Source organism: Hermetia illucens, chromosome 5, assembly GCF_905115235.1.
Source record: "Hermetia illucens chromosome 5, iHerIll2.2.curated.20191125, whole genome shotgun sequence".
NCBI classification, from domain to species: domain Eukaryota; kingdom Metazoa; phylum Arthropoda; class Insecta; order Diptera; family Stratiomyidae; genus Hermetia; species Hermetia illucens.
Genome location: NC_051853.1, coordinates 74,466,188 through 74,484,291, shown reverse-complemented (window position 1 = coordinate 74,484,291; position 18,104 = coordinate 74,466,188). Strand labels below are relative to the sequence as shown.

At 42.4% G+C, this 18,104-nt stretch overlaps 2 protein-coding genes across 8 annotated transcripts in view; one reads left to right on the top strand and one right to left on the bottom strand.

Annotated features, from left to right (window-relative positions):
• The window catches only part of LOC119656482 (transmembrane protein 94), a 34,478-nt gene extending 33,433 nt beyond the window's left edge, over positions 1-1,045 (top strand). For 2 of the 3 annotated variants that reach the window (XM_038062804.1, XM_038062806.1), the window contains 3 exons: positions 23-146; positions 282-531; positions 677-749. In XM_038062804.1, coding sequence (XP_037918732.1) covers positions 23-146; positions 282-531; positions 677-749 — 447 coding nt within the window. Of the gene's footprint in view, positions 1-22; positions 147-281; positions 532-676 lie in introns of all 3 variants that reach the window. The other variant, XM_038062803.1, reaches the window with a different exon arrangement.
• Positions 1,046-7,999: 6,954 nt separating this feature from the next.
• LOC119657128 (AMP deaminase 2) overlaps positions 8,000-18,104 on the bottom strand; it is a 74,922-nt gene continuing 64,817 nt past the window's right edge. For all 5 annotated transcript variants that reach the window (XM_038063895.1, XM_038063892.1, XM_038063896.1 and 2 more), the window contains 10 exons: positions 17,323-17,438; positions 17,164-17,258; positions 11,102-11,227; positions 10,716-11,046; positions 10,497-10,660; positions 10,142-10,432; positions 9,784-10,078; positions 9,587-9,697; positions 9,382-9,519; positions 8,000-8,558 (listed from right to left, as the gene is read on the bottom strand). In XM_038063895.1, coding sequence (XP_037919823.1) covers positions 8,478-8,558; positions 9,382-9,519; positions 9,587-9,697; positions 9,784-10,078; positions 10,142-10,432; positions 10,497-10,660; positions 10,716-11,046; positions 11,102-11,227; positions 17,164-17,258; positions 17,323-17,438 — 1,748 coding nt within the window. In that variant the 3' untranslated portion in view covers positions 8,000-8,477. The remainder of the gene's footprint in view (positions 8,559-9,381; positions 9,520-9,586; positions 9,698-9,783; positions 10,079-10,141; positions 10,433-10,496; positions 10,661-10,715; positions 11,047-11,101; positions 11,228-17,163; positions 17,259-17,322; positions 17,439-18,104) is intronic.

Here is an 18,104-nt window from a genome sequence, read left to right as displayed (position 1 = left end):
TGCCGTTCAATTTCTTTCTTAGATGCTTTCCTACTGTGCATTTATGGGCCACCCGATGGAATTTCTAGATATAAACGAAGAAAGATATGAGGGCAACCTAGAAGTCTCACGATCTTTCTGTCTGATGGCAATCGTCTTACACTTTGGTAAGATTAGAGCTTTTAATATACGAGTGCAAACACTATGTGTTTTTAGATCATTAGAAAAACCGTACCGTGCACCGATCCGAGAATAGACTATCACTGAAACCCTCCTAACAACTTCCTTCTTTCTCCCATTAGTGATAATATCAGCGTCGTTTGTCCATCGTGATCATCTCATCTGGCGCAAGAATCCGTGTACAAACCGAATTTGGATTCTCTGCAGTTTAGCGCTCATAGTGTGCCATTCTATCATTTGCAGTCTACAAGTATCGTTGAGTGATTACATAATCCATGAATTGCCAAAAGTATGGCCCATTGTTCTATTTTTGATAACATCAAGTGTGCTAAGTTTTATTGTGACGGAGATTTGTAAATGGCAGGAGATTAAGTAAGTATGAGCGGGGGTGATTTTGTTCATAATCCATGATTCCATTTTACTAGATCTTCACATATCCACCATTTCCTTTTCACTTTTCACGAAATATCGAAGATTTGTCATTCACACCAACATTTTTTTCCTCATAATTACTTAGATTTAACCTACGCTACCAAAGACGTGCCAGACTAGATTTTGGAACTAAACTTGGAATGAATTCACCTTTTTAAATCATCACACTTGTTCCAGAAGTAACCTTCACCAATTTGTCATTGTTGTTAGTATGTACTTCGTGTTCTATTTTTCTTTCTCGTAAGAACAAAGTATTTTATATGGATTGTCTTCGTGTAGGTATTTATTACCGCTGTTTTTGTAATTTACATTATTGACTATTTTAAGTAGTTGTATACAGACTTTTTACTTCCAACAGAAAAAAAGAGGATACATATTGTACTGTTCATATTCTAGGAATAATAGTCAGAATATAAAGGATGAAACTGAAAAATTATATTTTTGTTTAAAAGTTCACGTTGCGTTTTATTCCCAAATCAATATTTTTTCCAACTACGTGAGGCTGATGAAGTATAGCGCTCGACATCGATGGAAAGTCATTATCAAACCCAATGAACATGACATCAAACACACTTTGAACCATGATTTTACAGCCCACAGAATGATAATTCATCAGAAAACAAAAGATCTGAATAGATTTGGATATTCAAGACCTATTACCCAGATTTCGACACGTCACACGCAAGCAATGAATTCATAAAACATGACAAATTACCAAAGAACTAATATATGAGGCCAGCAGTAGCCATACATGCTGGGAAGAGGGGAGACTATTGAGAATTTCGAGAAAAGGATTAAAATTCGACGTCGGTACCTACAAAGGTTAGTATAGGTCTCAGGGTGAAACGTGGATTGGTACCCACGATGGAGCATTAAACCTGGGAAACGCCTGCTGAACCAACACCAACAGCTCTACTACCAAACCCTATCTCTACCTCCACGTGGTGACCGCTGGGAGCTCTGTCTTAACGAAAAGCTCCAGTCGGAGAAAGATGAAGGCTAGTCTCCCGCACCTGAAAAGGGGACAAATTGTACCAACTGGTCCTCCAGGTTGGGGGTTGGGTAGGGCTGACAACCCTACACGGAAAACAACCTGTTACGAAGCCACAACAGGAGGCTCGAATTGGACGGATAACACAACGACGAACCCGGCAACGACAAAGGAGTAACGATTTGCCCATTTTCTCATGGAACGTGCGCTCCCCTGTACAGAGATGAAGCTGCCACGCAGCTAGCCGATACCCTGTCCCAATATAGGACTGATATATCATAACAGCGTTACAGGAGATGCGTTGAACAGGGACGTGTTTCCTGGAGAAGAGTTACTACACCATATATAATAGCGGCCATCCAGTAAACCATGTGCTCGGAGTAGGTTTAATAGTCAGCCAAAAAATGAAACCTGCTGTTATCAGCTTTGAAAACATAAGCGAACGACTATGTACTCTGCGCTTGCGAGGCAAATTTAGAAATATAGGGTTGGGGAAAAAACAAATGTCGCATTTGTGATCGAAATTTGACGCTTTATTTAATATACTTAGAATTATCCGATTTGAGCCAAATATGCGCCGTTTTGTTCGCAAACTTGTTGCCATTTAGAAGGCAACTTCGTTATCTCCCCTTATAAAACACTGTAATGATAAATGTGGAATAGGAGATCAGGCCGATCATCCTGAGTGGCCGATGCCGACCTAGAGGGCAGAGCTATCCCAAAAAGCTAAACAAATTGGCAAAATTGACCGTGAAGGTCTGCCCACAAAGATTGAAACTCTATCAAAGTGCTCGGTCGACACGTTCTTGCACGCCTCTGTGCTAGCCAGGCTCGGGAATGTGGGGGGTCCTTTGAGCGCTTTGATAGAGTTTCAATCTTTGTGGGCAGACCTTCACGGTCAATTTTGCCAATTTGTTTAGCTTTTTGGGATAGCTCTGCCCTCTAGGTCGGTATCGGCCACTCAGGATGATCGGCCTGATCTCCTATTCCACATTTATCATTACAAATGGCGCCCAACGTGGGGCCCAACATTTCCTGGATTCAGGCTTAATTTATTATTTACAGGTTTCATGAATCAAGTGGAAGATAGCCTATTCCGGCTCACAACTTCGTTTGGTGGTGTCGGATAGAGAATCAATAGATTCTCAATATTGTTCCCGGCTAGGCTCCACGTACACTTGTCTTCAGATTTCTAGTTTTAGGTTTCACGCCTTTTTCCCCGGAAGCAAGTGTTGCTAAGCCTCAATTTCCTTTCCCACCTTGTAACTTAGAGTTTCCTGCCCTATCCTTGGTAGAATACCAAAAGAGCTAGTCGTTTGTTGTGTTTGTCTTGAGACTTAACGTCTCGTAGGTGATTGCCTCCCAGAAGCCTCTGGATCTACGGGCCTTTGCGGCTATAAGCTGAAAGGTATTGCCGTCCGAGCTTCTGAGGAGTGTCCTTCCCTACCTTTATGTGAAACGGCTATCTCTTCGTTTCGGAATTTTGAAGAAAATTAAATATTCTTTCTTCTTCGTAGGGATGAAGTGACGGGTGAGATGGATCCTTGATGGAATACGGAGGTAGTCGGCTATATGCTGTGCCGTTCCGTCCTCAATGATTCATCTTCACTTTGTTCTCTGACTCCAGATGAGGAAGATTGAATTCTCGCGTTCCCTTTTTGCTTGTTCTTTTATTTTAATATTCTGCGACGGGGAGCAGCTCGATTGTTGTCTCTTCATGAAAAACACTGTGTGTGGAAGTTTTCTGCACACAGATGAAAAAAAAAAAATTATGAGGTTGGGATGGCATTTTGGTCATCCGGGAGTTGAATATGGAGTGAACATTTGGAGAGAGAGGAGTCATTTTACTGCATTTTTGGTTTTATTTTGCTGTGATTTTTCGGGTTGTCTGACAGATAAATTTGGTTTTTTTTTATTTGGTCATTATTCATTTTCTTTTTCTTCTCATTCAAAATGTCCGAGAATGAAGGTGACCCAATGCCGCATGGAGATGAACGAGGGGCAGGGGCCTGGGCGTCGACACATAATCGAGGGGCGCGAACAAAGCAGCGTTGCCTTTCGGCAACCTGCGAAGACTCTGCTTATCCAGCGACAGACAACACCCAACAGGGAACTTCTAGCACGGCGACTTAGGTTAGAGGACCATATGATGTGACACCGGAATCACCGTCGGTATCATATCTAGAAGCTAGATTAATGTCGCGATTAAGCATGTTTGTGAAGGAGGTGCTGGACGAGGAACAGCGTTCTTCCACGCTTAAAAATCCTCCGAGAGTGGATCGCCCCCCCGGCACCTGTTTCTCTTTCATCGCCATTACCCCCATTAACTCTCCCTTCCAATTCCTCAGGACGACTACGCAGCGTGATGTCCCCAGACAAAATTACTCACATCATAAACTCGTGGGGTTTAAAATATGACGGCTCTGAGGGATCGTTGCCAATAGAGAAGTTCCTTTTCAGAGTCGAATCTTTGACTCATTCGACTCTGCAGGGGAACTTTTCTCTTCTCTTGGAGTTCGCCTACACTTTGTTCTCTGGGGAAGCGGCTGACTGGTATTGGGAGTATCGGCAAAGCAACCCTGACGCGCAATGGACGGATCTGCGGGACGCTCTCCGAGATCGTTTGCCGGACATTGATCTTTGGGAGCGAATTCGGAGCTGGACTCAAAAGGATCGGGAACCTTTCAATGAATTTTATAAGGACGTCCGACGTTGGGTGTCCCGACTCCAACAACCGCCTAAAGAAGCTGAGTTAGTGGAGACTCTACGGCGCAATCTCCGGCCGGAAATCATGCGGGCTATTTTCCCCATTCACCTAGCGACAATTCGTGAATTGCGTGAATGGGTTGAAAAGTTCGAGAATGAGCAAGACCGCTTGGCCGTACGCCAATTGGCTAAATGGTCGGGTCCGAAGCGACATTTGTCGGAAGTGGACGCTACCGAACCTTCTGGCGTACGCAGCAGCTCGAGTCGCCATGATATGCTCGAAGCAGAGGTCGAAGCGGTACAGCCCAGGGGTTGTTGGAACTGTGGGGAGTTAGAACACCAATGGCAGGATTGTATGGGGGAGTTGCGTCGATTTTGCTACGGTTGCGGAACTCCTAATATCATGAAGCCACAATGTCCTCGTTGTTCAGTGCAAAAAAAAAACTGGACAAATCGCTCCCTCGGGGAAGGGAGTCGCAAACCTCATATGCATTTGTAATGATAAATGTGGAATAGGAGATCAGGTCGATCATCCTGAGTGGCCGATACCGACCTAGAGGGCAGAGCTATCCCAAAAAGCTAAACAAATTGGCAAAATTGACCGTGAAGGTCTGCCCACAAAGATTGAAACTCTATCAAAGTGCTCGGTCGACACGTTCTTGCACGCCTCTGTGTTAGCCAGGCTCGGGAATGTGGGGGGGTTCCTTTGAGCGCTTTGATAGAGTTTCAATCTTTGTGGGCAGACCTTCACGGTCAATTTTGCCAATTTGTTTAGCTTTTTGGGATAGCTCTGCCCTCTAGGTCGGTATCGGCCACTCAGGATGATCGGCCTGATCTCCTATTCCACATTTATCATTACAACACCCTTCCTTATTTGCAAAAAACTCTGACAGCCAGTTTTGACGCGCGAATCGCTACAGTATCGGGCCCATAATTTTCACAAATTTTTTAGGCTGCCTTCGTTGCATTTTTACCTCTTAGATAGTAAAGACGTAAAATATGACGAATTTCTTGCTTGGTGGACTCCATTTTGACGCCTTATAACTTGAGACTGAAACGTACGATCAGAACACTGTCAAAGAAACACTTGTAGCACAGATTGTCGTTTTCAAATCGCCGTATAGTATGACCCGATGCGATAAGTACAACACAAGATATGTTTAAGTGCCGCCATCTATTGGCAAAACGCGACATTTCCTTTTCCCCAACCCAATATAAGCTCGAATAACAACACCACCCAGAATCCCCTCTGACAATCAGGTGGGAGTTGAAGCCATCCACAACACAGCCCTCCGCAACATCTATAAGAAGGAAATGGATACCGCAATAATCGGAGTCAACAGAGATTCTAGAGATGAAGCATCAACAAATGATTTTCACAATCACCTCAAGAACGTTATCATAAACACGGCCACAAACATACTTGGCCCCAGACGCAAAAAGAGTCGGAACGGCTGGTTTGACGATGAATGTAAGCTAGCAACGGATCAGAAGAATACTGCATGACGAGTAATGCTGCATTCTCAAAGAACGCGGGCACTTGCAGAGACTTATCATGAATTCCGGCGAGCGGAGAAGCGACTTTACAGAGATGCTCCCAGAACATCATTGGCCCATACAAAGAGGCTTCACTCTGGACAAACCAGCAACAGAACAGATTTTCTCTCTGCGGCAAGCAATGGAAAAACTATTGGAATATGGATATCAATTCCACCATCTTTTCATCGACTTTAAGCCGCCTATGATAGCATAGCCAGGGTAAAACTGTACACGGCCATGAGGGAATTCGGTATTCCGACGAAATTGATAAAACTGACTAGGTGACCCTGACCAATGTGCGAGGCCAGATAAAAGCAGCAGGATCACTCTTAAGACCATTCGACATCAACAACGGTCCACGACATCATGCGTCCCCCTAACCTGACCCTCGAGAAAGTGATCCGTGATGCTGAGGTAAATGCGAGGGGTACGACCTTCTTTAAGTCCATCCAACTACTGGCCTATGCTGAAGATATCGAAATCATGGGAAGAATGACCCGAGACGTACAAACTGCCCTCATCCAGATCGAGCAGGCGGCGCGAGATTTTGGGCTGCACATTAATGAAGGCAAGACAAAGTATATGGTAGCAACGCCAGCACCAAAAACTAATCAACCAACAACATCAAACCGCACTGGTCAAACGGGAACAATAAAGATAGGAGACTACAACTTTGAGACCGTTGATGATTTCTCTTAACTAAGGTTGAAAATCACAACAGATAACAGTTACGATGAGGAAATGCACGCACGGTTGTTGTCAGCCAACAGAGCCTATTTCAGTTTACAAAAACTGTTCTGCTCGAAACGTCTCACCATAGGGTCAAAGCTCGTACTGCATAAGACAATAATCTTGCCAGTCCTCATGTTTTCCTCCGAGACTTAGGTTCTTAGCAAGAAAAATTGCGAACTCTTGGCCGCGTTCTAGAGAAGAATCCTCCGAAGAATTTTTGGCCCCCTTCATTAGGATGGACGATTCCATAGCCTATATAACGACGAAATCTATGAGAGATACCATGATCGTTAAGTTGTGGATAAAATCCGGCTCAATAGGTTACGGTGAGCGGCTCATTTAATCCGCATGGATGAGGATGATCCCGCTTGGAAAGTCTAAAAGGGAAATATCTATGGTAGAAAAGACCCTGCCTGACATGGAGCGATGGCTTAGGGACACCAGGCAACCTTTAGGGATATCGAATTGGTGACCACGGCGCAAAACCGGGGTGTCCGGAGTTCCTTATTAAGGCAGACTTAGACCCGTCACTGGTTGTTGTGTCGTGGATGATGATGATCTAGGAGCTGGAAAAATGGCCGAAAAGTGCAGGAATCTTTTCAAAAATTTTAAACGGCAATATTTCCGTTAATATTGAGAACGAGTGCCAGGAAAATTGCTGATTTTTGGAGGAAGCTTCGGAAAAACTTTAAACACTTATATCTCCGTTAATACTGAGAATTTCGCAAAAAGGAGCTTAATTCGTGATGACTGCTACCGGGAGAGGGTCTGAGCTTCAAAATGGTATACAGGTTGGGCGTCTGGGTGCCAGGAAAATTGCTGATTTTTTGAGGAATCTTGGGAAGAACTTTAAACGCTCATATCTCCGTTAATGTTTAGAATTACGCGAAAAGGAGATTAATTCGTGATCACTACTACGAAACACAAACGAAATATAGGCTGGAGGTCCAAGAACCGAGAAATTGCGTTGCCTTTATGGTTGCCATTTGAGTCGGTTTGACTTGCTGGTTTCGTGCTCCGAAAGTTCTTACCACTCGCCGTCATCGACTGTTGCTCCTTTGTAGGCTTTAACGGTTTTGGTTGTTTGGTTACCTTTTCTGTGTTTCTACGTCTCGCTCTTTCCGCGTAATTTTAGGAAGGCGGGTGCAGTTGCTACGTAAAATACTAATAGTTAGACGCACAGTCATTTGTTTGGGCTGGTGTGCGGGAATTTTGACCTGAAAAACTGCTGTTGATATTCACAAATATTCTTACTGAAATTCGGTCTACTCTTATACAATGCCTCGTTGCTGACTGCCATTACTACAAATTTTAATCGACGGTATACAATGTCATCATTTTATTTAATTTTCTTCATAGTATTAAGCTTACCAGGATTCATTACAAGAGCTGAGCATGAAAAAAAACGACCGAATAGGTGAGGAACACATTAAAACCACGTTATCTTAAAAATAATTTATTTCAGATATTTTTGTAATAAAATAACATGCCCCACGGCATGAAAGTAGATTCATATGAAAAACTAGCCTATCCAGAAAATGCTTTTAATTTAACACATTCTGCGCGCACTTTCTCTTAAGAGCGAGTTTGTTTTTCCACGAGATGCATTACTTTGAAGCGTGGAACGCAGTTCACCTTCCTCTCGATGAACTCACAGAATATAGTAAACTGCACTATGAATCCCCAATTGAAGTTTAAGGGTAAATCTTTTGTGATAGATTCCGAACTGTAAAGCGAATATCAATTTTCACAAGTAACGACACTTTAAGAATAAAATAAATAAAAAAAAACGTCTTAATATGGATAGAAGTGTTCAATAAATATACATTTCCACATAATAAACAGCAGAACTTGCGACCATATTTTCCCTGAAACCAACTTTTCGAAACACCTCCGCCCTTAATAGCCAATTGTCCAATTAATTCTTCGTCAAATATACATCTGACCACCACTTGTCAGATCCTTTCGGAATAACTACCTTGTCACAAAGCAGACCATTCTGTAAGTAAAGAAAGAAAACTTGAAGCGTCGTTTAACATGCTCTCAATATATTTCATAAATATCTTCGCACTCATAAAAAATAGCATAGACTTTTCAACTGTATGTATCTTAGGAAACATATTATAAAGATTGATTCAATTACAAACTAGTTGTTAAAAAAAGAAAGTAAAATAAATCTTCATCATTATATACAGAAGCAATAAAAGCAGCTGAAATTATTTGCTAGAACTAAATTCGTAATGTTATCTGGAATTAAAGAGAATAGCACACATCTCCCAAAGTCTTGTCCCTTTCCCGGTTGGTTTGTAGTTTTTCTGGAGCTTATACGAAACATATATGACACACCAAACACAACGCACAACAGTTATTAAGAAAACACATATCGCTAAGAGCTAATAAAACCAATTGTGATTGAATTCAGTAGTGGTTGATTATATGCAATTGCTTGAATTTGGTGGGGATCAACTCCGTAAACACATAGTCTAATGGATTGCATCGACTTTTTATATCATAAAAATGTTTTTTCAACAATAATATCATCGAAAAATAATGTTCAATCTCAATTATGATAGTTGTCGGTAAATTATCGTTAATATGAAAACTCCAGCTATTAGGCTTAGATTTTGTTACAAGATATTAGATGGAAACAACAACCTAACGGCGAATATACTGTTTTAAGATTCTTCACAAAGACTTAAGTTCTAGAATGGCTAAATTAACACTTCACGTGAAAGAAGATTCAAATTCTTTGTTTAGGAAAACATTGTCAGTTATTGGAAAAGCAATTCAGAAGCTTAACTGTCTTGTGGAAACTCATGTACTTTGAATATATTCGAGAGTTCATCAAGTAGTGTCTCGTAACGGAAGGCAACACGAATATCCGGTACATTGGTTCGTGTGATATCGTTGCCGGCAACACCCTCGCGCGTGTAGTTTGGTCCAAGCCAATGTTGCTTTACCTGAAATTTAAACGTGGACGCAAATCCTGTTAGTCGACATGCCACCTGTAGTAGAAGAATACTTTACCTTGTGTGGAAAACCACTCATAATGACACTGTTCCGTGCTAATTCGCACATATCACATGAGCTCAACTTCCAGACCTGAGCAGCAATACTGTATTCTTCCATTAAGGGTTCCTACGAGAAGTGAGAGTGTGAAAATCCTCTACACTGCGACCATTTCGCTGAGATAATCTAAATAAGTAAATCAATGCGGAACCTACCTTAGTGAAGTGGAATTGCAGCGGATCATCTGTACTCAACGACACAATCAGACCTCGTGCCAAATACTCGGGCAACGGGTTGCGATGATAATTCAAGAACAGCGAATTATTAGATAGTGGAGACATGGCGATACCGATTTGTGCTAAATAATATAAATATTGAAGTACTGGCACCTTGCGCAACAGCAAACCATGAGAAATATTTTCAGCCATTAAGTAGCCACACACTAAATGTTGGACAGCACCGGCTTCACCGCAATGGGGACGCAACACAAAAGTATTCATTCCACGCGCCCTAAAGGGAAAACAAGAGAATCAACCCCTGATTCAAAAATCAACACGAAAATCAAGCACTTACTTCCTGAATTGATTCAAAACCGTCATATTGGCGTACATATAGTAAATATAGTAGGCGTATGGGGGATTGTCCTCGTCTGTCCATTTCTGTGGCGGTGGAATTTCGCCATCGAATATCGGATTTTCTGGTTTGGACTCATCATCGACTGAATCAAAGCCGATTACGTACTGCATAAAGCGGTGGAGTTCAGGATGCTTCGAAGGATTGTTGGTAGCTTCGAAGAGTGGAAGAAAGATGTTATCAATGAACTCTTGGAATGAGGTCATCAGTTTGTTTGTTTTGTAGATATCACTGTAATAGAGAAAAGAAATTTTAATAAAGCCGAAGTTTGGCACACAAGTCATCCGACACATACAATAGACGTGGAATTTGAATCAACCAGCGAATGTTTGTAGAGTAAACATTGTAGTCGATAGCCCACTTCGCCAACTTATTCCACTCGTCTCTTGATTTCCCATAGATAGACAATCTAAGCTCAGCATTTTGATACTTTGATTCCTCCAAGTCGAATGATACTTCCTGCAAAGTCGGACGTTCATCTACTGATGTAACTTCACATACGAAAAATACATACCTTGATAATATGAGCGAAATATTTGCCATTCAAGTAGTTGTCTGTTTTTAAGAATACTTCTCTGAGACGTGACTCGCCGATCGGATTATACTTTGCGTTGAACTTATCGAAGCGATGGAAGGTATTCCGATCTGCATGCACGTCCAGCATGTCAACTGTGAGGTCGTACGTTGTTAGGTTCATTGATTGAAAGACCTGTTGTAGCGACATCGGTTGCCCATTGGTAATTGTGACAATTTCATCAGCATTCTTCTTTAGGGTCTTCTTGATGAAGCGCAATAGGTGTTTCTGATTCATACAAGATGCTGCGTGTATGTGAGTATCAACCTTACTGTGATAAAAAAGTATTATAATCTGTGGCTTCATCTTTAGAGAAATTTATTTACCGAATATTGTAAAAATCACGATGAGGTACAGCCTTTTGTGACGCTAATTCCCGTAATTCGTTCAATAGAACGTGCAGTTGGAATTTCGAATAAAGATAACTTAATCTTCTGTAGCAAAACGATTTTCTGGAATTGGCAGAATAGAAAGAACTTGGTAATTTAGTATTTTCAAATTGTTCAGGGCTATGTAAACCATGTAAATTTAATTGTAATGATTGCACTTTGGAAGGAAGTTGCTTGCGGAATGAGAAATTACAATGCAATAAAATTTAACTATTGGTGCCGTTAGTGAGAGGGTAAAATTTCTTTCTATCTACAGTGGCTAGCATATAAATGAGGAAAGAGCCACAAAGGATATGAGTCGCTTTAGGAACGCATAATAACGTACGGAATAAAAAACAAATCGCAATACTGAAATTTCGGCGTTTCAGGTAAAAGGTTTTGTTTTCATCTTATGTCACTAAGCTAAATCCTACCTGATATCTCTTGGTGACAGGTCCCGCGACAGGTCGACCAAGAAAATGCATATAATGTCGTTACAAACATGATACTCGGATTGAGTCACAAGCCTCGGAGAAATGCTAGGGCGTCCTCAGTCGACGCGGCAGGAGGGGCCCCGGTCCTGTCGAGAAATGGGCAAGGGTTCTTGACGCATGGACGGCGTCAGGACGTAAGCAAGTTAGTCCGAAGAAAACAAGCAAAACAAATACGTGTCTGCACGCTAAATGTTGGTACCCTAACTGGAAAGACCGACGAACTCACAAAAGCCCTTCGGAAAAAGCGCATTGATATCTGCGCTCTGCAAGAAACCCGATGGTATGGTGCCAAAAGCTGCGACATTGAACGCGAACGAGGTAAAAACAGCTACAAACTTCTTTATTTTGGTAGTCCACACACTCAATATGGTGTTGGCATTGCCATCCCAGCGGGTTTCCGTGACGCCATTAAAGAAGTCGAACGATTTGATGATCGGCTGATGAAGCTCACCATTATATCAGCTGATCACATTATTCACTTCTTCACCGCGTAACCACCTCAGACAGGTCGACCTGATGCCGAGAAAGATGCCTTCTGGGAACTTCTCGATGAAAACACTTATCACGTGCCTGCTGACGACTATATCATCATTGCCAGCAACCTTAATGGTCATGTGAGTGAAAAGGCAGACAGTAACAGGTGCCATGGGGGAAAGCAGTTCGGAGCACGCAATGCGAGTGGCGAGCGTATAATCGATTTTCCGGACACCCATGATTTTGTACTTATGAATACCTGGTTCAACAAACGATTATCTCATCTTCCTACAGTTTATAGTGGGAACAGTAAAACGCAAATCGACTATATTCTCATAAGACGTCGATATTTTACCACTGTCACTGATTCCAAAGCCGTTCCCTATGAGACCATCGCACCTCAACATCGGCCGTTGATTGCCGTCCTGCGAATTAAGCCACCGATAAAATAGCGTGAGGAACGCACTGGCCTGCGGCGCATTAAATGGTGACGATTTGGTGAGAAGAAAGAAGAAACGATCTTACTCACCCGATTACCGACCATTACGAATGTAGAAGAATCGTGGAACCAAATGAAAGACACGATCCACAAAGCGCCCTCGGGGTCACCAATCCGGGTAAGTGGTACATCAACCGAGATACTTGGCTTTCGAATGATGGTAAACGATGGAACGTACACAGGATATCGAACACCTCTGTTGCGTTAATGACAAGAACGGTACTTCGCTTATCAACCGTCGAACTGCGATGGGTAGATGGCGAGAATACTTCGAGCAGATTTCAACTGAAGAATTTGCTCATCATCCACTTCTACAGTCATTGCCGACATTTGGACTCGAAACTACAATTTGTAGTTTTTAAAGTAAATTTATATTTCGGGAGCAACTTACCCCCTTCATCAATACAGAGGTACTGTACGGGTTGCTCCCGAAATATTTATTTACATTAAAAACTGAAAATTGTAGTTTGGAGGAAGCCACCCAGTGTCTATCAATTTTAGGCTAGATTACAAATAGCAGATAAAAATCTAATCTCTTGGTAGGTGTATTTGTCTCAGGTCACACAACCCACCTCAACATAATTGGCCATTTGCAAGACTCGCAATGTTTCAGGTATTGCTTGATAATCATCATGGGTGTAGGAATGAGGCGATACGTTTGGAAGACATTACGGCACACTCTTGTCTCGAGGCGCTTTGTCCAAAGTTTATTCTATGTTTTGGTGTGCCGGCAATTATAATCACTGATCAGGGAATGCAGTTCGAGCCCTCCCATTTCCTCGGGATTAGACTCAACGCTTCAAACGTGGACAACACATACCACCTGCAGCCCAAGATCCTCGAAATATTGCACAGGACGCTGAGAGCCGCTACATTAGCACAAGACGACCTGTTCTATTTGGCCTCCAATCGCGAAGAATTTGCTGCAAGCCCCAAGGAGCCGGTATACGGGGAAAGCTGAGACTCTCTACAGACCCTGCACTCGATATTAGGTCAAGTCTTAAACACTCGTGGATTGTTTTTTGAGAATTGCGAGCGGAGGGAGCGATGAGTCTAGCGGAAGCGAAGTACTATTGTATGCAATTTGCGAAACGAATGTACGCCATTTTAAACGCACTGGAAAGAACACAGACGGGCACGACTTCAGAATTTAATATTTTATTATTTTTTGACAGCCCGGTAGTTGCGGCGCGCGCCGTGACGAGAAGCTACCGCGATCAAATTCTGCACATCGCTTTAATCAATATTTAATCAAATAAAGTTAAAATATTTTTAATATATGTCTTATGAAAAGTGAAAAAAAAGTGAAGCGATGGCGACTTTACGGTTTCTCACCAGGGCAGAAGCAAATCGTCAGACGCTGCCTCACCTCTGCCCTGGGAGCAGCGTGACCGTAGCGGCTCGCAGATGTTAAGTGCTGCTTTATATAATTCGTAGAACAAAACATGACTACGAATTATATTGAGGGCAAATCCGCCTTATTGACCAGAGCTTGGCCTCAAAACGAATATGTCTTATGTTTTCATAAGAAACCTAATCCAATATTTGCTCTTCTTCTTCAGCCTTTGTCCCGTTCACAGGCGGGGTCGGCTCGCCGTGATCGGTTTCGCCATTTGGGTGCAATCTCGAGGTTTTTAAATCCCCATCCACCGTATCAAGCCACCGTTGTTTAGGCCTGCCTTTTGGTCGTTTACCATCGACTTCGATGTTCAGACCAAGCTTGGCAAGTGAATTCTCGTTGGCACGAATTGCGTGACCATACCATCGAAGACGCCTCTCTCGCAACTTTCCCACGATCGGCCCAACCCCATAACGATCGCGGATATCCTCATTTCGCATGTGATCAAAACGTGTCACGCGACTAGTCCAACGTAACATCTTTGTCTCCATCACTGCAAGACGCCGTTCATTGTCTTTTATAGTTGGCCACCACTCAGAACCATGAAGAGTGACAGGACGGACAACATTGCGGTAAATTTTAGATTTGAGACGTTCGTTGATACGTCGATCACAAAGCACACCAGTTGTGGAACGCCACTTTACCCAGGTTGCGTTAATGCGTGAAGCAATTTCATAACGCAGTTCTCCATTGGCTGATAGCGTTGACCCGAGGTATTTAAATCTTTCAGTTCTGGGCAGATCACTGCCACTGACAGTGATTGTGCCTGTTTCATTCGGATCGGTCGTCAAAAATTCAGTTTGATCATTTCATTTTTGGACAAGTTGCTCGAAATCATTTTTGCTGTCAGATGCTAGGAAAACATCATCTGCATAAAGCAGTGGGTAGGGCGCTGGACGTTGGATATCCCGTGTGACGGTGTATATAACAAGAACAAAGAGGAGTGGTGAGGGGGCGCTTTCTTGATGAACATCAACAGATACACGAAGCGGTTTAGATACACCGGCCATACTTCGAACTTTACTTTTCGGATCGTGGTAGAGCAATTAAACCCAGCGCACGAGTTTTTCTGGTACTAAGTGTTGTCGTAAAGCATACCAGATGAGTTCGTGTGGCACATGGTCAAATGTTTTCTCTAGATCCAGAAATGCAATGTAAAGAGGGCGTTGCTTCTCATCGTGTTTTTCGGTGAATAACCGCGCAGCGTGTATTGCGTCAGTAGTTCCGCAGTTTTTGATAAATCCGGCTTGATTTACGGTTATTTCACTGATTTCGCGAATACGGTTGTCAAGAATGCGTTCAAAAATCTTCATGGTATGGGAATGTAATTGGATCGGACGATAATTTGAACATTCTGCTCGACTACCTTCCTTTTTCCATATTGGAACAGTGGTACTTTCTCGCCAGTCAGATGGTGTTCTTCCTTCCTGAATAACCCGATTAAAAAATTCTCAGCTCTTCGCTTTCCAGAGCTCAGATGCTATTGTCGTCAGGTCCTGCAGCTTTGCAGCTTGCAGTTGCGCTGAGAGTTAAGTCTTTGAGGGTTTTACGTGAGCACCTGTCTGGAAGACTTAATCCCACGGTCTCCTTATGACACGGATTGATTTTGTAACCACAATCAAAGCCTCGCTGAGACAAGCAACAATGGTACCAGTTGCATGGCATGGCATGGCTTAGCATTCATACTGGTGGATGCAAGATCTACCTAAATCTATACCGAACTAAGGAGTACGGCACCCGTGTTGAAACGCAACACCACGCCAAGGCCCGAAAGTCTCTTCTCGCTTGAGCATAACCACAACCCCCATGAAACTTCCACTAGGGGGCCAACCGCAAACAACCGAGCTGTACTCACATACAACGGGAGTTCACTCGAAGTATGAGATTCCAGGGGCTATGCCGGTTCCCATGGTGCCAATATACCCCTGGTAAGGTTTCGTGACCAAATTGCCACTTCAGATAGGCCTTTGGAGCATTCGCCTACTGCATCACGGCCGGCAAGCCAAAGTGAGTACAACGCCTCCCGGTGCCACCACTATGGAGGTTCTCCTCGGCCAGTTGGTTTTGGTTTGGCCGACAGTCCCAAATGTCGGCAATGATTGTGGAAGTGGAGGATGAGCAAATTCTTGAAATCTGCTCGAGGTATTCTCGCCATCTATCTATCGCAGTTCGACGGTTGGTAAGCAAAGTACCGTTCTTGTCATTTACGCAACAGACGTGTTCGATATCCTGTGTACGTTCGTTTCGGATTTTGACAAGTCGATACAGATCTCTCTCGCCATCTCGAGTGTCCAATTTATCGTAAAGATTTTTCTAATGGTTCGCTCGGGTGACAGCGACCGTTTCCTTTGTTTCCCGGTTGGCATTCTTATAAATTTGCCAATTAACAAAACAAGCGTTTTATCGTCGGGAAATTTGTGGTAGAGACGTTTCTTTTCACGGACCTTCATTTCAACATCAACATTCCAAAATCAAATATCTCGGTTGATGTACCGCTTACCCGGTGGTGGTGACCCCGAGGGTTGCAGAAGCCGCTTTGTGGATAGTGTCTTTCATTTGCTTCCATGATTCTTCCATATTCTTAATGGTCGGTGATCGTATGACTGCCATCGTTTCTTCTCTCTTCTCACCAAATCGCCACCATTTGATGCGCCGCGAGTCAGTGCGTTCCTCACGCTGTTTTATCGGTGGCTTAATTCGCAGGACGGCAATCAACGGTCGATGTTGAGGTGCGATAGTCTCATAGGGAACGACTTTGCAATGACTTTGCAGTCAGTGACAGTCCAATATTTGCCCTTCTCAAATGTCAAGTAGCTTTTTGTATTTAGTGGTTGCTTACCATGCATCTAACCTGCAGACGCCCTAGAGCTACGTAGTAGACAGAGCAGCAAGGGAAGAGGGCAAGTTTTCGAGAAACGTGTAGGAAACCGAAATGATCAGAAACCGGCAGGGATTGTAAATAGATGTAGACATTTTTGCCAGTAAAATTATTCGTGACAGAATTTACTTTTTCATGGATTTTTTCCGATTACTAGTATCTAAATTAACATAGGCGGCTATTACATAATTTTCAGTATGCAAATAATATAATGTCGAGAGTCGTACATATAATATAATATGAAGTTTTGAGAGAATTCAAGGAACAAATACTTACAATGGTCCATCGGCAATCATAAAGCACATCACTTGCATATCATTTACGAACTGGTCCAGCTTTGTATATTCATAGTTTATAGGTTTCTTACATTCCTGTAAAATGCATAGAAGTGTTGAAAAAATCAAGTATCTTAATTTGTCCAAGTTTTCAGCTTACCTTATCCTCAAAAATATTAAAGACACCATCTACAGCTTTGATACAATATTCCTTATCTGGTGGAAATTCCAAATCCCAAGGATCGCTTCCATCTACAGGAGGATGTATTGGATGATCTGAAACGTGCCGGATAAGTATTAAAATATCATGTATGGCTTCTACCATTTTACATGTATTTATTTCAATTTTAACTGAAACATAGCATGAAACGCAACAAATGGCTTAAATGTAGCACTGATGTTGTGTGATTTAAGAACGGGTGTAACCGCTTTCCGGGAATTGATTGAATGTAAGTTTAGCTTTCGTTTTGATATTCACAATGCCTAAAATGATTTCTAGTAGGAAATTTTCATTTCTCTTAGATTAATCGCCTTAGGAATGTGATTACAAATGCAGCTTATTCTAGCTGGAAAATTTGCAGAGTGATCTGTGGTTTATAGTGTTATAAGTTACTGGAAAAGGTATAGTAACATCGGATTTAGTCAATTAGAATTAGAAGGAAAAATTATGTTACGTACGATACAGTTCGCCTAAAAGTAATTACAAATTATTTTTACACAGCTTCAGGAATAGTGAATTCTTCACAAATTCGTAAATGATTCAGAGGACTTATGGGCTTTCTATTTGAAATAAGAATGGGGATAAATGGTTGTCGAGGAAACGTGTGATTTTCATGTGTCCTGAATTTTCGATGTCAAAAATGTTTTACAATGAGTACGCGAAGCAAATTTATGACGATGTGATGTGCATAACTTCTGAATTTGGTTCCAAGTAAGAAAATA